Source organism: Lolium rigidum, chromosome 6 (assembly GCF_022539505.1).
Source record: "Lolium rigidum isolate FL_2022 chromosome 6, APGP_CSIRO_Lrig_0.1, whole genome shotgun sequence".
NCBI lineage: Eukaryota > Viridiplantae > Streptophyta > Magnoliopsida > Poales > Poaceae > Lolium > Lolium rigidum.
The window spans coordinates 258,852,451-258,875,481 of NC_061513.1; the positions used below are offsets into that span (position 1 = coordinate 258,852,451).

General features: G+C 45.4%; 2 protein-coding genes and 1 pseudogene across 2 annotated transcripts; 1 reads left to right on the forward strand and 2 right to left on the reverse strand.

Annotated features, from left to right (window-relative positions):
- The first annotated feature begins 2,531 nt into the window (after positions 1 to 2,531).
- On the forward strand, positions 2,532 to 3,592 carry LOC124666354 (annotated as a pseudogene).
- Positions 3,593 to 10,723: 7,131 nt separating this feature from the next.
- Positions 10,724 to 14,592, reverse strand: LOC124661949 (zinc finger CCCH domain-containing protein 62-like). The gene is made up of 8 exons (XM_047199837.1): positions 14,238 to 14,592; positions 13,344 to 13,461; positions 13,080 to 13,141; positions 12,944 to 12,998; positions 12,772 to 12,868; positions 12,587 to 12,685; positions 12,092 to 12,200; positions 10,724 to 11,437 (listed from the first exon to the last, which is right to left on the reverse strand). Exons 1-8 carry the CDS (start codon positions 14,563 to 14,565, stop codon positions 10,821 to 10,823), a joined length of 1,485 nt encoding a protein of 494 aa, XP_047055793.1. The 5' UTR covers positions 14,566 to 14,592; the 3' UTR covers positions 10,724 to 10,820.
- Positions 14,593 to 16,964: 2,372 nt separating this feature from the next.
- On the reverse strand, positions 16,965 to 22,251 carry LOC124661286 (CDPK-related kinase 5-like). Its single transcript, XM_047199152.1, has 11 exons — positions 21,688 to 22,251; positions 20,615 to 20,745; positions 19,870 to 19,911; positions 19,662 to 19,770; positions 19,254 to 19,332; positions 18,838 to 19,134; positions 18,642 to 18,754; positions 18,064 to 18,171; positions 17,918 to 17,980; positions 17,669 to 17,836; positions 16,965 to 17,572 (listed from the first exon to the last, which is right to left on the reverse strand). The coding sequence occupies exons 1-11, from the start codon at positions 22,249 to 22,251 to the stop codon at positions 17,432 to 17,434; spliced, it is 1,815 nt and encodes a 604-aa protein (XP_047055108.1). The 3' UTR covers positions 16,965 to 17,431.
- Positions 22,252 to 23,031: the final 780 nt, after the last annotated feature.

Sequence of the window (23,031 nt, forward strand, 5' to 3'; positions counted from 1 at the left end):
GGATATGTTGCGTTCATATGGTTGATCGAAGAATAACTTACCGATACACAAATGTTATTGCAGATTTATTGTTGTTTACCTATGTCTCCACACTTTCAGATTCATCAATTGTAATGTTTTTTATATGTGCACTATAGGAAACGTATAAGGTGCCGACGGCCACCCTCTATGCCGATGGCTACATGTTGGAGCCGTTGGCATAGGGTCCGTTCCGATCAGACCAGCAGGCAAACCGTCAGCACCGGAAAGCTGTCGGTACATGAAGCCTTGTGCGGATGGCAGCCGTCGGCACCGAAAAGCTGTTGGTACATGAAGCCTTGTGCCGACGGAAGCCGTCGGCATAGTTTTGGCCGTCACCACATACCTGGTCTGGCCGTCAGCACAGCCTCTCCGCCGTGACAGCGAACATCGTCAGGTCGTCGGCACAACTTTTTTCCATTTTCCATTTTACTACATTAATCTTAGAAAAATCATAACTAAATTATTATAGTTCAAGAAAATAGAAATAACATATCAAAAATTGCAGAAAAATAAGATCTATCTTGGAAAATATCAAATTTGAAATATTGTAAATATCTCAAAAAGCCTTCTGAGAAATGAGCTATCATGTTCGATGTTTCATGGTTTTCAGGCCGAACAACCAATGTTATGACAAGAATTGTGGCATATGTTGTGATAATGTGCCCATATTGTGCACACATGTGCATCTTGCGATGACGAACAATGTTGCATGAGGAAGCTTTCCTTTCGTCGCACCAAAAAGCTATTTTTCATTTTTCGAGTCATAAAAACGGGGTGTTTTGTGAAGCAATCACTAAATGAAAGTTTCACAATGGTACCACCTTATTTTAAAAAAATACCAGACCACCTTACATGCACAATTTTCCAACCAGGGTATGTTAAACATTTCCATCCACCCTACTACATGTACATGATCTAATGCTCATGAATTTTTGAAAAACTCATTTTTAGGTTCACAATATTCTATTTTAGCGAGGCTAAGCCCCGAGCTAAAAATCTTCATGCCCGCCGTTTTGACCATAGTTTAAAACAGGCATAAGAAACTCAAAAACGATCAAAACAATGAAAAACCTTCGCGTGTATGTGACATATTTGCAAGGAAAATTATCATAATTGGAATATTGCAAATATCTCAAATAAACCTTCCGAGAAATGAGATATCATATTTCGATGTTTCATGACTTTTAGGCTGAAAGACCAATGTTATGGCTAGAATAATGGCATAGTTTGTGATAATGTGCCCATATTGTGCACACATGTGCATTTTGGATGGTGAACAATATTGCAGGAGGAAGCTTTCCTTTCATCGTACTAAAAAGCTATTTTCCATTATCCGAGCCCTAAAAACAGGGTGTTTTGTGAAGCAACCACCAAAAAAAGTTTCACATGGTACCACCTTATTTTTAAAAAGTAGTAGACCACCTTACATGCACAACTTTCCAACCGGAATATCTTAAATATTGCCATCTACCCCTTGTGGAAAAGAAAAATTTATGTTAAATTGGTAGGAAGTCGGTTAGATTTGAGCTACAGGTACATGATCTAATGCTCCTGATTTTTGGAAAAATCATTTTTAGGTTCACATTATGATATGGATGTCATATGTAGATTCCTCTCATTTTACTAATCGATTTAGACATATTAGTTGTCAAACTCCGATTTACGGATTTAAAGATATTAATTATTTCATATTAAATAGAAAAGGCAAAAAACATTTCGTTGTTATTTGAATTAAAGATTAATATTATTTATTTATTGTTGTTTACATAAGTAATTGTTTGAAATTCAATAAATAAAGAGATGTGACATCAAGGCATAGGGTTTAATAGGATATATATGTTAGTATTGTCAGCAAGGTGTCTTTTATTTATGGAAGCTCGTCCGAAAGGAATAAAGATGTTAAGCGTGCTGGCGTGAAGATGAGTGACTGACCAGGAAGTTTTACCAGGAGTACAGTGTGACCTAAGATTAAGTATACTTGAAGTTGAAAATGTTCCTTGTGAGAGATTAACGAGTTAAACACAATTAAAAAATGACTTTTTTGAAAAATTGTAAACAATTATTTAAAAAAAATCCTAGGCCGACGGCTTCAGCAATAGCACCCGAGAATCCAATCATCGGCGGCAACGCAGACCTGTGCCTTCCTATCCGTGCGCCTCTCATACTCTTAAGCCCGAGTGCAACACTGCTCCGATTAGCTCCATATATTCTCCGCTAATAAACACCGGTGCGATCACGATGGAAGCTCGCTATATGCGTTTGGGATTTTAGGTCACGGCGGCTCGCAGCGGTTTTGGTCGTCGCGAGTGACGCATCAGAGCTCGGATTTTTCCTTGTAGCCCGTCGATTGCGTGGCGGCGATCGAAGGCCACCCGGGCCGGGGAGACTAGGACGACGACGGAGAAGACGCACGAGATTCTTTGCCGCGCGCGACCGGTAACGAGAATAACCACCAGCTGCGCCGTACACCTCGGAATAAAGGCCAGCGCGCGCGCTGGGCCCTGGCTCTGATGTTTCCATGTCGCCTTGGCCACGCGGCTGCGTGCCTCCTGCTCTTGGTGATCCTGTCCTGCGCCGGCCCTGCTGCAGCTACGAGGCCTGCGCCGGCGCACGGCTGGCACTCGTTCAAGCGGTTGCAGGACGCGCGGCGGGGAGCCGCGTGACGGGGCTCAGCGACCTCAAGCGGTACCTGGCCACGTTCGGGTACATGCCTTCCGGTGCCGGGGCGGAGCACAGCGGGGAGCCGACCGACGCCTTCGACGAGCACCTCGAGGCCGCCGTGAAGCGGTACCAGTCCCGGCTCAGCCTCCCTGTAACCGGCAGCCTCGACGCCGCCACGCTCAACCAGATCATGTCCCCGCGCTGCGGCGTCGAGGACGACCACGGCGTGTCCGGCGTGGTCAGCCGGTTCACCTTGCTAAAGGGCAAGCCCAAGTGGACGCAGCGGTCGGAACCGATCGTGCTCTCGTACGCCGTGTCGCCCACGGCCACCGTTAGCTACCTGCGGCACGACAACGTGAGCGCCGTGTTCCGGCGAGCGTTCGACCGGTGGGCGCTGGTGATACCCGTGTCGTTCGTCGAGACTGACGACTACGACGCGGCCGACATCAAGGTGGGGTTCTACAAGGGCAGCCACGGCGATGGCGGGCCGTTCGACGGGCCGCTCGGCGTGCTCGCCCATGCCTACCCCAAGAACGGGCGGCTCCACCTCGACGCGTCCGAGCAGTGGGCTTTGAGCTTGGGAGATGGAACGGCAACGACGTCAGAATCCATCGACCTGGAGTCGGTGGCGGTGCACGAGATTGGCCATGTCCTCGGACTTGGGCACTCCACGTCGCCGCACGCGGTCATGTACCCGAGCATCAAGGCGCTGCAGAAGAGGGCAGACCTCACCGTGGACGACGTGCAAGGCGTGCAGATGCTCTACGGATCTAACCCCAATTTCAGGCTCAGCTCCCTCCACAAAGAGCCGGACCCTTCCATGGCACCACAGAGGAGCAGCTGGGTCGTTTCTTCCGCTAGGTTACTAGTTAGCGCAGTCGTGGTCGCCATACTCGTGACACACTTATAGATAGTACTAGGACATGTTTTATATATAGGCAAAAAGGTATCAGTTGGATATATAGCGTGATTCTACAGAAGAAGTGTTTCCATTCTTGTATAGACTGCTTTGCAAAGTCAAAAGGACGTCAGCATTGCAACTGTACATAATATATTCATCATTCATCAAAAAGTGTAACTATACTGTTTTCTACTTTAGGATTATGCTTAATGACAGTGAAAACATTTGGCTAACAGAGCACTACCGTTGTATCATCTTCCTACTGTGGCACCTCAGTCTGAAGTGACAAAGAGCTTTCAGCTCCAGCTTTTTTTTTTTTGAAACGGAGGCAAAAGCTTTGCCTCATTCATTCATTCAGAAGAAGGTGCCCGATTTTTAGGAGAAAACCGGGCAAAAACCAACAACAACAGTGCCAAAGCACACCCAAGACCACACACCCCGCTACAAGGGCACACCCAGCCATCATGGCTACCCACAAAAGCTAAGAAGCTCAAGCCGGCCTATGCCAAACAGATGACTCCTCGAAGAGAGACTGGCAGCTTCGCTTCTAGCAATGAGCCTCAGAGAGGAGATGCGCAGGACAAGCGTCGAATAGGACCTTCACCGGACCGCCCCTCGAAGGTCATCGTACACTACCCGAGGGTGGCTTCAACTTCACATCAAGAAGAGACCACCGCGAAGACATTCGAACACGCCGGAACGGAGCCGACTAACATGACCTTGCCGCAACCAGACCTTGGTCACCACCATCGTCGTTGCCTCTCAAGTCTCCACCCGGAAGACCCGCATCTCCGGTTGACCTCCTGCCAACCCAGATGCCCTGTGTGTCGAGGCACAGGAGGGCGCGAAGGGGATCATCAACTTCAAGATGACGCCCTCAAGAGGGGGACACGACGAAGGATCGACGTCGTCGTCCGATCCCGCGGGATCTAGGCTTTCGCCCGAAGATGTGAACCCGAGGCAGCGAAGGTCATAAAGCTCCACGACCGCCCTCCAAGAAGGACGGCGACATCCGCAGACGCCGCGCGGTCAGGCTTTCGCCCGGAGCAAATGAGCCACCACGGCCTCACGCGGCGGACAGCGAGACGAAGACCGAAACCGCTGCCAGCCCGCACTCCGCAGACACACCTCATGCGCAGATGCGCAGAAGCGGCGCCACCGCCGCACACAAGCCACCACCGCCACCACAACCAGACCAAGGAGCCCGCAAGCTCCGCTGCCACCACCCGCGCCACGCGGGGCTGAAGAGCCGAGCCGCACCATCGCTGCCTACCAAGCTCGCCGAGAAGAGTTCCGCGGGCGCCGCCAACCGCCACAGAGAGGGAGCTTCGACGGACGCCAACACGGGGGTCCAAGGCCGAGCCGTCGGCCGCAGCAGCGTGAGCACCTCGGTCCAGCCGCCATGCCGCCCTCGCGGCCACAGCGGCCGTCAAACCAGCCGGAGCACACACCGGGCCGCCACTCCGCGGACCACCTCCGCAGCAATGTCCCGCGCCGCTGCCCATAGGGCTGCGCACCGCGCACCCCGGCCACCCCCGCACTGCACGCCGGCGCCCCAGCCAAGCCCGCACCGCACGCCGGCCGGGGGGCCGCGCTCGTCGCCGTTCTGCCGCCCACACGGCCCGAACGCCACCGAATCCGCCGGGCCGCCGCCACAGCCCGCCTCACCACCAGATCGGGGCGTGCTTGCCCCGGATCCGCCACCCCACGGTCCCGGAGCCGCCGCTCCGGCGTCCTAACGCCGGCGAGCCACCATTCCCGCCCCAGCCAGATCCGGCGGCCGCCCGCGACGCGACGAAGAAGGAGCCACCCCCGGCACCATTTGGCAGCGGGGGGCCGCCGCCACTGCGGAGCGGACGCCGGCAGCAGCGGCGGCGGAGGGTCGCCGGGGAGGAGGACGGGGGCGGCGCGGATTTTCGTCCCCGGTGTCGCCTGGGGTGCGACACGGGGGGTGGTTTTCTTTTTTTCTGCACCCGCTCCAGCTTCTTTTGCTTCTCTCTGCGGCGGCCTTTGACATCGCAAACATTTTCATGCCAGTATTTGTTAAACAAGTCTTGTGCTGAAGCATGAACGAACTCGTGAAAGTGATCTCTCAGTTCTGTGACAAACGAGGTGCTGCCAGAGTTCTTTGTTCGGCACGACGTCAAGGCTTTCATTGACAAAGCCAAATATGTTACAGAAAATTTGTATATGACATACATAACAAAACGCCCTAAAGGGTAGATGTGGGTGCATAGTTAGCACCCATGGTAGCCCACTATTTTGCAATTAGATAGTTCATTGAGTTGACCATCCTATATGTTAATATACAACTTTGTTATTAAGGTGACACATACTTAGTTCATTTTAGCGAATTGGTGTCATATACTTAGTGTCCTGTTTCAGATTATCTCCATTCTTATGTTCGTAGTAGAAACGATTGGTTTACCCTTCGGTTCAAAATATATGCTCGACGTGATATATGATGACATCTTCTTGTGTTTATTTTACCTAAAGCAATTAGGTGAAGTCCCTAAAGCACCCTGAAAAAACTGAGTATTGCCAAATTGCAAAGCGTCCATTCTTTAAGCGTAGTGTCAGCATAATAATAGCTACATAATATATTTCCTTCATATCATGATTATGCTTTTCAATGGTGTTCTTTGTGTGTATAAGATGAGTGTCTTGATTATGGTTACATAGTTTATAGGTACATGCTTATTCTTGACAAATGTGCCTCTATTTTTGTGGTCGCACTTCAGATAATTGAGCAATGCATATGTTGGATTGTTCTTATATGGCATACTATGATACTAGTTGCTTTTCTCTACCTTGTTACAGTGAAAACTCTTAGTTCTTCTCCGGTGTTGTTGGTTCTATTCGTGCAAAGATAACATGATTGCTTGGCCTCAATTTCTTATCTCATGTTTTTTGTCCTTATGACTACGGAATAATGGTGGTGTTTTTGCAAGGTCTGGATGTGATGCACTTTCTCGTGGAAACTTCTCGAAACCATGTGCATGTATCAACGATCAATGAGCTCATGGTAAGCAAGCCACTTTACAATCGTTGGTCGTTTTAGTTGAGACCATATTAACTTTTATATTTTCAGGTTTTCATAGCATCCATTTGAAAGAGAAGTTCGTTATTGTTTTAGTTTATAAAATTAATTTGTACATGATGGCGATTATTGATGAATCTGTTCCCACTACTTGAAAGTAATACCATCAACAAGTTACGAGCCAAAGTCAAACATGCCATATGCACCATAAGAGAAACAACACACAGACAACAAAATACGGTGCGACAATGCGCGCCAGATCCTTCTAGTACACTCCTAACACTAATCTAAAACCAGTCCCAAACATTTCCCCCGGGCTCTCTCACCCCCACATGAGCATCGCTGCAGCGACGGACGCACTCCAGACCTACGTACTTCTCACCACTGTGTTGCGTCCAGCCGAACAGGCCTCTATCTCCTACCGTCATGCCGCCTCGAGGCCCCGCTGCTCCCACGCTGGTACTTTGGCTTGCGGGTCCGCTGCCTCCCGACTCGCCGATAGCCGTGCAGAGCAGCAGCAGTAGCACCGCCGCCGCCTAGTGCCGCATGATTTAATAGCAGCTGTGTGAAAAGATGAAAATTCAATTGCATGGAAGCCAAAGTGATAACGTAGTAGGATAGATCGTGGGAATTACCATGTCAAGTAATAAACCTGGAGTATTAATCTTCACATACACAAACAACTACTAGTAATCTAAGTTTAATAGAAAATACATACATTTGGGGGGGGGGGGGGGCGCCCCCCCCAGCTTTGTCCAAAACTTAGAAATACTTTTTTTGGAGCTGTTTACAAAGATTATTTTTGGCCTTTTGTCCACCCCAAATACTAGTATTTTGTCTCTCCCCCCAATTTACTGTCAAGCTCCGCAACTGTTAAAAAGTCTCATATCACGAAATCCTAAATCCCCTCCTTGGATCTGATCATGTTACTCCAACTCAGACAGTATACACTCCTAACACTAATCTAAAACCAGTCTCAAACATTTCCCCTGGGCTCTCTCACGCCCACATGAGCGTCGCCGTTGCAGCGACGGATGCCCTCCAGACATACGTACTTCTCACCCCCTGCGCTGCGTCCAGGCAATGCCGTCCATCCGAACACGCCCCCGTCTCCTCCCGTCATGCCACCTCGAGGCCCCTCTGCTCCCACGCTGGTACTCTGGCTTGCGGGTCCGCCGCTTCCCGACTTGCCGGTAGCCGTGCAGAGCAGCAGCAGTAGCACCACCGCCGCCTAGTGCCACATGATTTAACAGCAGTTGTGTGAAAAGATGAAAATTCAATTACATGGAAGCCAAAGTGATAACGTAGTAGGATAGATAATGGGAATTGCCATGTTAAGTAATAAACCTGGAGTAATAATCTTTCCATACACAAACAACTACTAGTAATCTAAGTTGAATAGAAAAATAGACATTTAATTTGTTTCGATGGGAGGGGCGCCTCCCCACCAGCTTTGTCCAAAACTCAGAAAGATTTTTTTTGGAGCTGTTTAGAAAGATTGTTTTTGGCCTTTTGCCCACTCCCAAATACTGGTATTTTGTCCCCCCCCCCCCCCCCCCTCCTTTCCTGTCAAGCTCCGCAACTGTTAAAAAGTCTCATATCACGAAATCCTAAATCCCATGCTCCTTGGATCTGATCATCTTGCTCCAACTCAGCCCGTCTACACTCCTAACACTAATCTAAAACCAGTCCCAAACATTTCCCCGGGCTCTCTCACGCCCACATGAGCGATGCCGCTGCAGCGACACACGCTCTCAAGACTTCTCACCCCCGCGCTTCGTCCAGGCGATGCCGGCCAGCCGAACACGCACCCGTCTCCTCCCGTCATACCGCCTCGAGGCCCCGCTAGCTGCTCCCACGCTGGTACTCTGGCTTGCGGGTCCGCCACTTCCTGACTCGCCGGTAGCCGTGCAGAGCAGCATCAGTAGCACCACCGCCTCCTAGTGCCACCTGATTTAACAACAACAGTGTGTAAAGATGAAAATTCAATTACATGGAAGCTAAAGTGATAACATGGTAGGAGAGATAATGGGAATTACCATGTTAAGTAATAAAACTGGAGTAATAATCTTGCCATACCCAAACAACTACTAGTAATATAAAGTTGAATAGAAAAATGCAGATATTTTTTTGATGGGAGGTAAGATGTCATAATTGGTGTATCTTAATAATTATGTATAACCAAACCCACTGAACCACATAGGTTTTCAATAATCTACAAAGGGAGAAAGACCAACAGAAACATCATAGTGAATAACCAATAGCTAAAATTATACTATTGGTTAGAGTAAAAGCTAACTTGCCCAACGATTGACATGCAACACATTCAGTGGACTAACCAAATTGTTTCAAACGGTACTACTCAAACGAGCCGATTTCTGCTGAGCCGATGCGAGCCAAGGGACGCCTAGTCTACCAAACGCATTCCATATGAACGCAACATATCCTTCGGTCCTTCACCGGGTGAACGCAACATATCCTTCGGTTCTCCACCTAGTGGTTGGACAACGGTGAACACATATGGCTCACTTGATCTGGTAAATCGTGTGGCTGGATCGGGCTATGTTCTGAGAGATAGCAATAGTGCTTTGATTGAAGGGGGTGTAAACTTGGAGGACCCGTTTAAAAGTGAGATTTTGGCATGCAGAGATTAGGGATGGCCTGGAAGTTGCAGCAAAACGTCAACTTCCGCAAACGGATTGCTCGGTCCTAGTTTCCCTTTGACATGACGAGAGACATGTGAGGATGAAAGGAGTCCATATCCTGAATAAGTTGAAGAAACTAAGGGTCGGTTTGGTTGCTTGAACGTTTTCTATACATCTGCGAAGATTTTCTCATTGAACCATGATGAACTGGATTAAATTTAAAATTATATTCTACATTTAGTTTGGATGTTAACAAGCCTATGTGTGCACCATGACAGAAAAACACGCACGACGATTGGTTGCCAGTACGTAGCACGAGGATTTGAGTGCATCAAGTTTACACTAGTTTATCTTAATTCATTCTAATCTACACAACCATGGTTCGCTTCGAGATAAAGTGTACATGAAAAAGATGTGCCTTGACGTTGTGATTTCATTCCCATGATCGGTTAAAAGTTTGGTCGAGTGTTTAAAGCACAGTTTCGTGTTCTCTTTGGAGTTTATACACTCGATCATTTGAAATTTCCTTCGTATACGAGTAGAGCTACAACTTCCTACATTGTATTAGGGAGACAAAGAAGCACTCATCTACGAATGTCAAAATGAAAAACAATGAACACGAAAGTTGTTTAAAATAGCAAGATGAACTTACCCCTCCAACAAAATTTCAAACGGTCGACCGAGTCCCACAAATTTGACAAAATTCAACCATAAAATTCCAAAAAGAACATGAAATTGACATTCAAAACTAGAAGAAACTCCAAACCGGTTGTGGAAATAGATTCACAACATCAAGACGTAGCTTTTTCATGTAGATCTCATCTCGAACCAAACCACCGTTATGTAGATCGAACAAGGATTAAGATGAACTAGAAACAAAGATACCTACAAAGACATGCACATAGCAGCTAAGAAGGTTCTAGTTTTGCCAAAGTGGGCACGCAGAGAGCCACCATGCTTTCACTTTCGCGCTCGTCAGCACCTACATACCCGAAAACGCTGAAATCAAACGCTGAAATCGAGTGTCCCTCGTGAGCCAACTTTTTAGCCGCTTTAAAAACCATACGACGTACGAACGCGAAATCCCGTAGTGCACCAAACAAACTGAACTTGGCCCAGCAGAACAGAAAACACCCTTCCGAGCAACCAAACAGACCATAAGTCAGTTCGTTCTAGGCATTCAAGTTTCTATATTTGAATCGGTCTGTAAAATATGCAGCCCATGTGTGTGCGCAAGAGAAGCTCTTAGCATAGTTTCATCTTATTGCTTTGATTTAACACCTGGTTTGCAGATTGTAATACTCCCTCCGGTTCATATTAACTGACTCTAATATGGATGTATCTAGAACTAAAATATGTCTAGATACATCCATATTGAAGTCAATTAATATGAATCGGAGGTAGTAATGAAGTTTCTGATTAATAAAATAGATTGCACGAAGCACCGCTAAAAAATTGAATGGCTTTGAGCAAGCCAGAACAGGATTCCACATTTCAGACCGGTGACCGCTAATTAAGTCTTGAAAATGCAACTGACATCTGCCAAACCACCCTATCGAGGAAACCTATTACTACCACGAGAATATTTGTATTGCGGCGTCACATATGCTCTATCTGAATGAGATTGGTACATAGTTCGTGACATGTTGAACGGTGGAAACACCATTCCAGGTTGATTGCTTGGAGGTGGACGCCAGCCAGTCGGTGCTGCATTTGGATGTTCGAAAGCCATTGAAGGGTTTGGGCATGCTATTGATCTGCCGTCCATACGAGGTTGCCAGGCATTGCCAACTTCACGTGGTGGAGGTGGCCGCTGGGGCCTCTCAAATAAAGGCTGATTTATTCCAACTGGATTTCCAGGATGTGTCTGCGAATGAGAAGCTGAACCGAAGCACCTTCCTTCAAACTGAGCATGGTTGTTACCAACAGTGTTCTTTTGCTTAGAACCAGCTTTTCTTTTACTCACCCTAACTTCTGTGCTATTCAGACAGTTGCAGACTGTTGCAGAAGAAACTTGGTGCTCTTCTTTTCGAGATTTTTTGGTTGGAAGATCAGAATTGCAGGATTGCATAGTGCGTTTTTTGCCTTTAGTTCTCCTGGATCCACCATCAGGCCGTCCAAGTTGAGACATATGTTTTTCTTTTTCCTTTGATATCTTGCCCTTGAGAACTGCCAGAAGGATAAATACAAATGGACGAACAAAATTAGCCAGCCCTCTGGTAAAACAAAATATGACCTTATGGACTTCCCAAATGAAAATAAACTGTAGCATCAATCAATAGCTTAGCAAAACAAATGCCAAGAAGTGTATGTAAGCATATCAGGCAGCTAGAACTGTGAATACATTACTCATCTCGTGCTCTGCTGTGCTGTTCGATGTAGAAATAAATTTTAATTTATTCCTCTGAGAGATAGCTGCATCTAGATTCTAGACTACCTAATTCCAATTAATTAGACTAACCAAACCTTGGGAATTTAAAGTCAGCAAATCCCCAAAGAAAATGCTCACAAACTTCTGTTACATGTACTGCGTAACCATCATTCTAGAAGTGGTTATCAAAACATAACGTTCAAACTTCAAATATCAAAGAAGAAAATGTACTCCGGTCCATAAATGATGTTTTTCACGAGCACGGAAAAGATGATTTATTGAACAAATATAAGAGCATTTAACACTACATCCGGTGTGTGTGATTGAATATCAACCCACATATGCAACAACATCATTGAGTTCAAAAGTGGGCAAGTGCTAATGCGATAATGCTTAATAGAGAAACTAAAACCTCTAAGGACAAGCAAAATTATACTGAGAATAGGAATTACCGTGACCTCCAGAATTAGGTCTATTCAAAGCACGAACACGTCTTGCAGCATCTCCTCTGCCGTGCTTTTCTTCTAGAGCCTTCGATCTATCCTCTTCATTCGTCCAAGACTACATGAACAAATGAATTCCGATGTGAACTTGAAAATCATAGGACGACATCTTGTGACAAGGTATATGAAGGTATAAGCACACCCTCTGAGAATGGTGGGGACATCCTCAGAATATGTATAAATAAACTACACTTCATTTAGGTGAATGCGGTTAGAAGAAATAATTTATGCATTCCTAATAACAGAGTAGATCGATAAGATTATCTGAAACGATCTCATACAGTGTCAAAAGGGCAACATAAATAAACTTGATAATCGAGATGCATAAATCCATCACATTCCAAGAAGACAACACCTAGAAGGTAACACAGACTTAATACGCTTGAGTAAATTCATTCAATAATACTGAATCCTAAACTAATTCTGGTAAAGAGCAGTTCCCACCTGGCGGAAGGTCATCATTCTGTATAAATTGCGCCCTTTGACAAGTAGCAGATTCAAAGGTGGTAATTTACCAACTCCTTTGCTCCAGAACACTTGAATCTATTAAATTGAACAACGAACATAGTCATAAGGGCCATAAGAAAACAAAAATAATTGAGGTACTATATCATGGAACCAATACTTACAGTAAAGGTGTGTTGTTGTTTCTCTTTACCATAACTTTCCTTAATAACTTTACCAGCTACTATTCGCTTCCCAATACATTTTGAGTGTCTTTTTCCACTGTAATATTCACCAAGGAGAGTCATGCTACCATTCCAAAGAGACCCTGGCTAGTACAGAAATACAGATGGCTACCTCTTCTCATGAACCTTTTGTTTGAATAAAACGGCATCGCCTCTACAGACATCACCTGAATTGAAAGATCATGGTCATTGCCCTTGATTGTCTATTCACATACAGGGGAAATCTTGTGTGACAAGTGAGGTGTCACCTTTACAGTTAATACTAAAGGATGACCGAGGATAAATTTTCTCTGGATCCTCCGTTTTGAACCTATTGAGGAAATGCCACATGACCATATATTGAGATCAAGATCTTGTGATGAAGATATAATCAGGAATCAAGGATGATGCGGGAAGTGATATTTTTCGAAATGTGATCTTAGGCAGTAGCTGTTCATCAGAACCTTGATAATTGAGGAGATAAGCATAAATTAAGTGAAAAAATCCTGACTAGGAAATATCCAATAACTAACCTCCAATGCAGCATTATTCTTTCTACACAAGTTGTCATGTCCCCGACTTGGCTAAGACCATTCTTCTTTAAATATGCTTTGCACTCCACCAGCTTAATCCTATCCAGATTTCTCCCTCCTATAAGAAAATTTCTGCTCACTAGGGTATGTAGGAAATAGTGCTATCAAATATAAGAACCATGATGTTCAATAAATTCATGTTTTCTCTGGGAACAAACTGAGCAAAGTCTAGGAATATCATATAGCCCTGTCCTAACTTCTACCATCCCAAACATGACACAAGTTGCATCCAACTCCATTCGATGACTGGTTTAAAATGAAGCTGGTTCCACCCAATTGCTCTATGCTCTATCCATTTGTACAACCATTCTGCCCATATTTCTAAATAAAGTGTACCATACAAAAATATCTAGATAATTTGGGAATCCTATTTCCTCTATGTGAAGCTGTCATATCCAATATCCCTAGAAGGAGGACTATGTTCAGTGACTCAATTCAGTTGCGCTAACCAGCAGGTGCTCAGATTGAGTCTCCCCTGGATGTAATCCGAACTATGAATGAAGATACTTCACAACAGGGTTCCAGCATGCAGCATATGTACAGTAGCCAATAACACTAGAAGGGAGAATGCGTTTCATGATTTGATTGTCGATTCAGCTACACTAGATTTCACTAATCAGCAGGTGCCCTGATCGAGTATCCCTTGAATGCAATCCATACTACCGTGACACTTCTTCCGAACAGGGTTCCAGCCTTCCAGGATTTCATTATGCAGCACTATCTACAGGTCTATTAGATTAGCAGGGCCAAGCTGCTCCATTTTTTATTGGATAAATAATGAAACAACAGTAACACTATAAGTTGCAAACAATTGAAAGGGATAGAGGTGATTACGGCGGAGGAGATCGGCGATTTTTGTGGACGCATCCTCGCTCCGGTCCGCGCCGGGTTGGCCCGCCTCCGCTTCCCCCTCGTCCCCGTCGCAGCTCCCCTCGTCGTCGCCGTCGTCGCTGTCGCTGACGTTGACGTAGCTTTCGCCGCTGTCGCTGATGTCGATGTAGTCTTCGTCGCTGGTGGCCGCCTCCTCCTCGTCCTCCTCCTCCGACCCCGAGGATTCTGCCGATTCGGCATCGGAATCAGAGGAGATGTCAATCGGCGCGTCGCTCTCTTCCTCCACCACCACCACCGCCGCCGCCGCGGCGCGCCCTCTTGTTACCGGCATCGCGGTGGCCTTGCCCGCCTCCCGATTGCCTTCCGCCGCGCTGGGTTTGGGACGCTCGCGCGCCGCCGCCCTTGCCTCCTCTGGTTGCCTTCCGCCTTCGCTTTTCCCCACTTCTCGTTTGCCTCCGATAAAATGGAAAGCGGGTTTAGATTGCCGTGTGACCCGAACGTTTACTTCCTTTCATACATAGGTAACGCCCATCTGCGACCTTTCCAGAATTTCAAAACTCTAAATTCTGACGAGCGGCCGTTTTTTTTTTTAGAACACGGCACTTTATTGACACATTATGTGCAATGTTTTTTTTGTTTAAAATAAAGCCTAAACTATAAACATTAAAGGTCCTAGCCCAAAGTGTGTGCCTCGCTTTAATTCTTGCTATCTTTGGTGAAGGTCCTAACCCGGAAAAAAGCCTTGTTGTCCAAATCCAATGCGACAGTCTCAACCTTGATGGCATCTTTCAACCTTTCCTGCCTAAGAGAACAACTTTTCCAATGCGATACTTGGGTTTACCATTGTCGGTTACTAGACTTAAACGTGCGGACCTTTAATACTTAGAAGATAAAATTGTCGAAAAGTTTGCCGCCGAAAATTGGAAGGATGTGAACATGGTTGGTAGAAGAGTGTTGGTCCGCTCCGTCCTTACTTCTCAAACGATCCATCGCATCACCTCCATCGACCTTCCACTCATAGAATCATGGCTCTTCTCCGGGCTTTTCTTTGGGCGGGCCGCAACAAAGTGATAGGGGCAAGTGCAAAGTTAATTGGGAGAAAGTTTGCCGTCCTACCAAGCTTGCACGTCGAGAACTTTGCCTCCGCCCTAAGGCTAAGATGGCTATGGCGTGAGTGGACCGATGAATCGAAATCTTGGATCGGTCTTGGTAATCCATGCAATAAGGAGGACCAGCGGCTTTTTACGACCGCCACTTTTGTTAATATTGGAAATGGAAAAAAAAGCGAAATTTTGGACCTTTCCTTGGCTTGGCGGACTTTGCCCATGTGATTTGGTTCCCTTGATCTTTAAATTGTCTAAGAAGAAGAATTGCAATATCCGAAAGGCTCTCTATAACAACTTTTGGGTCAATCAAATCAAGATCTCTCATGAGTTTGGGGTGCCTCACATTGAAAAATTTGTCAAGCTTTGGGGTCTTCTTCAAGACGTGCGCCTTCTCCATGATGTTCGGTACACCATTACTTGGAAGTTCGCAAATGATGGAAAATATTCCGGCTCCTCGGCCTACAAGATGCAATTCAAAGACCTAGTTTCAACCTCCCTAAACTTCACGGTTTGGAAAGTTTGGGCACCTCCAAAGTGCAAATTCTTCGTTTGGTTGATTATGCAATATAGAGTATGGATGACGGATAGGCTTCAACGTAGAGGTTGGGAAAATTGTGGAAATTATCCTCTATGCAACGAAGTCCAAGAGATGGCGGACCACCTCATGTATAAATGTCGCTTTACCTTGCGGGTTTGGAAAGAGATTCTAGCTTGGTGTGGTATTTATGATAGACCCCAGGAGTCATGGATCAATGAGCCAAACGCCGATGTGTCGTGGACAAATATTGCCTTACGAAGAGGTCAACATAGGAAAGCTTTGATATCCTTGCTTATGCTCATCTCTTGGGAAGTTTAGAAGGAGCACAACGCTAGAGTCTTCTGCCACCACCATTTCACCATAAATGTTATCATGGCCAAGATCAAAGATGAGGCCGGGTTTGGTGTTTGGCCGGTGCTAAGGAATTGTGCAATGTAAAACCGGGAGAGTAGGCTATTGATTAAGTTCTAGGACATGTCCTAGGTATTTGTTATAAAACTCTAATTTTTTTCTTTATTAATGAAAATGCAAATCTTTTGCCTCGTTTCAGTGTGTGCCGCCTTACCGCCTCATTGAGAGATCGATAAACATACTTGAAGGTAGCTGAATCAAAACTTGCTACAAGCTGCTTGATGTCCATCACCACAGAGCCAACTGAAGATCGGTCTTGGCTTGGAGAGTTGATACATTGTATCAGCGATAGACAGTCCGAAGCGAGATTACCCTACCACTATAACCTTTGCCACTAACAATCGGCACCGGATGGCGTTGGTTGGGACATTTGGATTGGCATGTTCCACGCAAGATCAGCGGCTCAGAAAATTTCCAAAAGACTAATACAGCTCTAAAGAAAGCCCCAAAGGCACAGATCATGACAGGCAAGAACAAATTACGGCCTGGAAACTTCACGCAATCTCACGCCTCAGATGTTAACCTTACAAAAACGAGATCAATGTTCGTGTCTACGGGGCATCAGGTAACACCTTGGGATGTATTGCATTTCTGACACGACACAATCAGCAAACGGGCAAGATTGGCCACAAGGCAGACACAAGAACCATATGCAGATCACAAAATTCAAGCATATTCATTCAACTCAATCAATATAATGGCACACTGGTGACAACGTCAGCGAGTGACATGTGTCCCAGCCGACTCTGCTCCAATTACAGGAACCAGGGCATTTTACAACGCTGTCCACAGCAACGGAACATGACTATTCTAAGACTGTTAGAGGCATCACATGTTGCACAAATGCAGAGACATGGGTGAGATCTTTTTTCCTTTTCCTAATCTACTAACTGACGACGGCAATGATTTTTGAAGACGGTGGCGGCGATCAGTATGCAGGCGCCGACAAACGGAACTCTATACTCAAATTAGTGACAAACCAGGCGGGTACTACTAGCACAGGCACTGTCGTCCTCAGTATGCAGGCTAACGCAGACGAACCTTTCCTTAAAAGAGTTGCTAAGCTGTATGTGAACTGTGAACCAAGCCATCAGGTGCTGGGGAAGCATAAATTTGTTGCTGTCGTTAGAGATTATCAACAGTCATCTCATCTTTGACAGGGACCTGCTGGACATGCCATGCAGCAACTTGACGAATCCAAGGAAGCTGAGCTTCCCATCGGTGTGCCGGATCCAGTCCTGCAGAACAACGTGCAGCGGCACTGACGGGCTGAGACCCAGTTCCTGAAAAACCAAGTAACATAGGAAATATGTCAGGAGACTCCAAAAAAAAATATCAATTAGAAAATGAATATGGATGGAGTAGAATGTGTCACATACTGAAGCTAGTTCATCAATTACAATAGCTCGATTGCCATCCTTCTCGAAAATGTCATAAGCAGATCTGGCATGTTGCTCCCATCTGTCTAGCGCTTCAAGCTGGTGAACACTTAGCGCAGCTGCACAGAACTCATGGAAGTCCATTCGTCTGTACTGAAGAGCGCTCAACTGAAAAGATAAGTCAGTTATACAGTGAGTACAATGTGCGCTGAATCAGATGTTATCATAAGATCAACAACACATACGTACCGAGACAAGGATCTCCTGGACTCGTGTTTCTTTCATCGCCTCAGTGGCTTCCCTTGTCAAGGCCTAAAGAGGATGAAACAGGAGGAGTCAGCAGAGTAGCTTCAAAATGAGTGGGGTAGCATACCAGAGCTCTATGAAGAACAAACCATTCTGATATTATCTAGGGTGATGCATCCATTTCGATCAGGTTCGAGCAAGGAAAACTGCCCTTTAAGATAATAAAGCTCATCAACAGTCAAAGTCTTTGACAAAGCCTGTAATGGATCAAGAAAGATCATCAAACAATGGCTGCAGATTGCAGACAAAAGTAAAAGAGGTTAGTCATGGGTATCAAAAGAAAAGCTTGAGAGGACCAAGTTGAGCTTCAAATAAAGTGACTTCCCCTCTTTATGTTAATTGTAAAAGGACAAAACGCAAAAAAACAGAACTGCCTAAGCATTTTTGTTTCGTACTTATAAAATCAGAAGTACAAAAAAGTAGGCATAAAAAAACATTTATGAAAATTGCACAAATATGTAACAACAGATCAAGAAGTTCTATGAGATACACGGAATTGAATCTAACTAACCAACTAACAAAATACAATGCTGCTGCACAACCATTCAAAGCATTCAGTAGAAAAAAATTCTGATAGATGATAAAAGCAAGTTCAAATTTGAAGAGGCAACAAAATTATCTATGTGGAACAACAGGAAAAAAATCAGAAGGTTTTATCAATACAGACCCTCAGAGCGGCTTTTCGTAATGATGACGAACGAATATAAGCTTTGATAAGACGGAATATAAGGACGTCCAATGGCATCTTAATGTCATTGTAGTTTCTGATCCATGGATGACCTGAAAAACATAATGTAAGGGATACTCAGAGAAATGTAAGTTTAAACTGGATTCAAAGTTCCATCGGACAGATTGAAACTCGCCTAAAGCTTGTGCTGCAGTCATCCTTCTACGTGGATCCTTGCACAGCAAGCGCTTAACAAAGTCCATTGCTTCTGGGGTCAGAGCAGGCCAAGGTGCTTCGTTATAACTGGGGTCGGCTTTGAGAACAGAACGAAATATGCCAGATTCAGTGCGTGCCCAAAATGGGCGACTGCCACAAAGGAGGATATAGGCAATGACACCTATACTCCAGACATCAGCTTCTGTGCTATAGCATCTATGCAAAACTTCAGGAGCAACATAGTAAGCACTTCCAACAATATCATTAAGCCTCTCATCTGCATGAAAGATTGGAACATCTTGTTAGAAAAATGCCTTTGGATACTACTATGTTTGCTGCTGGCAGGTACAAATCAACAAATAAACAAATATGCAGATTGATGAGTAAGAAACTAACCTGGTTTTACAAAATCTGATAAGCCAAAGTCAATGGTCTTAAGTTGAGAGTTCTCATCTTTCGAAGTAAAAAGAAAATTCTGAAAACATATATATTGCAAGTCATTACGCTGTCAAGTAGGAGAACAGTTAAAATTGATGCTTATTCACAGGAGAAGTTAAAATAAACACAATACATAGGCTATGTATGTGAAGAATGTCATGAGTAAATTATAGGGCTATTAGATAGTGTAATGCCCAAGATTCATGGATATATTATATACAGGAAGTAGAAACAGTTCATCGTTGCAATTTGCAATAAAGACCTGGCTAGTTTACCAGCACTATTAAAAATCATAAGTTTCTAATAAGTCCATCATAGTAATAATGACAACTGATGAGAAGCTAGAAAACTGAAAAGGCACTTCACCTCTGGTTTGAGATCCCTATGAACTACTCCTTGAATGTGGCAAAAAGCAACAACATTTAATATTTGCACCAGGACAACCTTCGCATCATCCTCAGAGTACTTGCCACCTCTGCTTAAAGTGAAACCGAAACATAAGTTTTAATAAATGACATAATTCGCAGTAAACTATGATACTGTATCACGTAATATAAGTTTACTTGTAGCTTACCTGGAAAGTATTCTATCCAGAAGCTCCCCTCCCTCACACAACCTAAACAACAGAATTTTAAATTAAATATTACTACTTTTTAACATCAAATAAACATGGTGTGCACGTCAAAAAGGTATGAAAGGTAGGTATGGATGCAAAAAAGAAAAGTCTAATATAGAAGGTATCATTCAACGACTTGTTGTCACGAAATTTTCTGGACTTGACCATCTCTGGAAATTCCATTCTAGATGCAAGCCTATTGACAACAGTGCAGCCACGCAAAAGGACATTAATGTATGTTCAATCTCATAATGCGTTATCAAGTGATAATTGCAGCCAATTATACGAACTCCTGATAGTACCTTCATCCAAAATTTTGTGTAACTCTTGGAACAAGAATTAACATAAGGAATGTAAAAAAGTAATTAATCGTCTAGTAACTGATGAAAAGCCATATACTTGCTTGAGACATTTTTAATCAAACAAGGCAGCATATTCATATGCTTTTGAAAGGTAATTCTTGCTACATCAACAATAAGCAAATAGACTAAAAAAATCTTAATATAAAAGGAATGTGCAAAACTACTCAAGCGAGTTGGAACTTTTTGCTGTTCGATGAGTTTGTTTTATACGTTTGTAATTTAGTGTATTGATAGTGGGGGCTAACGGCTACAACACTTGATATATTAAAGAGCCTGCATCCTCATAGATTTCAAATTACAGTCAAAACACATGACAACTATGAAGGTACATTGAAGCTTACTCCATTACAATGTAGACATTTTCGTTGTCCTCATATGCATCATAAAATTGGACCAAGTTCTTGTGTCCTGCCAAAGCCTTCAAAATTTTCACCTCCCTCCGGACATCCTCTATAGCAATGGATGTTGTCATCTGAGAAAAGATCAGAGCAACCTCAGACAATACTAAAGAATGCACATATGAGAGTGAGGAACTAAGTTGGTGTCTGGATATGGTAAGTGATCGTATTTATCCTAAAATAACGAACTGAAATGGTGCAACCCAAGAAAGAGAGAATGCAACTATTGGGCCTGAACAAGGTTGCACAGCAATAATAAAGAAGTGGGCCAACTAGTTACCGAATATCAACAATAATTGACAGGAATTGCTAAGATCTCATGATTCAAGTGGGTATATTTTACAGCAAATAATCCGATGTACTAAATCAGCGACAACTAATGTGGAACGGATGGAGTACCTAGTATGCAATAACGCTGGACGCAGAAAACAAAATAATCTACATTGTTCTTACATGCATGCAATTAAGTTAAACAATCTTTTGACAATGCACAATGTGGATCAATATCATGTTAGTAGATGAATCCATGCTATTACGGCAAGACAGCATTGCCACCAGAACCCCTAGGACAAAGCACTTTGACTCATGTAGGTGACAAGAAGGGGCCACGTCTGTTAAGAAATCAACTGATGTGCGTCAAATTCTCCACAGCTTTGATTAGATTAGTGAGTGGTTGCTTTCAGAAAGACATGCTTTACCTTTCTCTATTGAGCAAACATTCAGGACATCCATAAAGCGTAAATCTACAGAATCCTATAGGTAGTACAAAATTTGTTCAGAAGTAGTAGCACCCTCGTACTGTAGTTATCATGAGAAGGCCGCATTATTTACTGGCCATTAACAAATCTAACACCGCCTATAAATGAACTCCAGCAGCAGCTATTTTTTTCCTTCAGAAAACTAGCATGCACAACATGCATATATTTAGATTTCGATAAATTTCACCAAAACCCCAGCAAACAAAACAAGGATCCGAAGGCGCGCGAGCAAAGTAATTTGCAGGACATTGTGGTCACCTTGGCCTTGGGTATGACCTTGACGGCGACGGGGTCGCCCTTGCGCGCGCCCTTCCTGATCCTGGCGGCGCAGGTGAACCCGAAGTGCCCCCTGCCGACCTCGTCCCCCATGTCGTACTTGGCGGCGAATCCCCTGTTGAAGCCGAACCCCTTGTCGAGGCCCCTCCCGGCGCCGTCCGCGTCGGCGCCCTCCTCGGGGATCGCGGGCCGCGAGGGGCCGTGCCTGCGCGCGAGCGCCTGGCGGATGTGCTTGGCGGGCGACGGCGGCGGGAAGGGCAGCCGCAGGAGGCGCCTGGCCGGGGTGGCGGGCGCGGAGCCGGCTGGCGCGGGGGACTTGGACGGGGTGGCTCGGGGGGACGCCGCGGAGGAGGAGGAGAAGAGGTGGTGCGCCGGGCTCGGGCTGGGCGTGGAGAAGGGGAAGAAGGGGGAGGAGGTCCAGTGCTTCTTGGGCGTGGCGGGCGCGGTGGTGGAGGACGCCGGCGGCGGGGTGGCCGGCGCGGGGTGGGGCGGGGAGGCGTCGGCGTCGGCGTCGTGTGTGAGCGGCTTGGCGTGGCAGCCCCCCATGGCCGGGTGGCGCGCGCGCGCGGGATCTGGATCGCGCGGGCTGGCTGGCGGGCGCGTGCTAGTAGGGGGAGGAGTGCGACGCGGCCATGGCGGAGTGGGGAGAGAGAGTGAGTGCTTTGGAGTGAGTGGGGACTGCGGGAGTGTGGGTGAATTGAAGCGCGGAAGGTGGAGACGGAGTAATGGCTGGCTGGCCCGAGCGAGCTCGCACTCCCACTTCCAGTGAGTGAGCCAGCCCACTCTTTTTTTTCCTCTGCAAAACAGTTGCAGTGAGACTGACAAGGAGAGCGACCAGTGACAGTGAGTGAGGCTCCGTCGTGGCTGGCTGTGCTTTATTTTTGGAGACTTCGACTGATGGCTGTGATTAACCCGTGGATCTCTCTCTCTTCTCGGTTTGGATTTCAGTTTGGATTTTGGACGGGCATGGAGGGGCCGCTTTCGGGGTGATGTGAGATGGCTGCATTGGTCGCTGTCATTTGTTGTTGGTTTCTGCTTTTTGGGTGGAGCACGAGACTGTTCCTAACAAGAAAATAGTATCTAGCTTGTGAAGAACGGGATATTCACTTTGGCTCATAGGAGCATTCTTCCCATTGTGTGAATCAACATTTCGAAGTGTTAAAAAATTCTAAACTAAAAAAATTCATGTACATCTACACATTTTATGTTCGTACACAAGTTTTAAAAAAAACTATAAAAATTTGTTGCTCCAGTAAAAAAGACAAATTTTGATGCTATAACACGACTACGTACAGGACATTTTTTTGTCTTTTTTGTACACGCGAT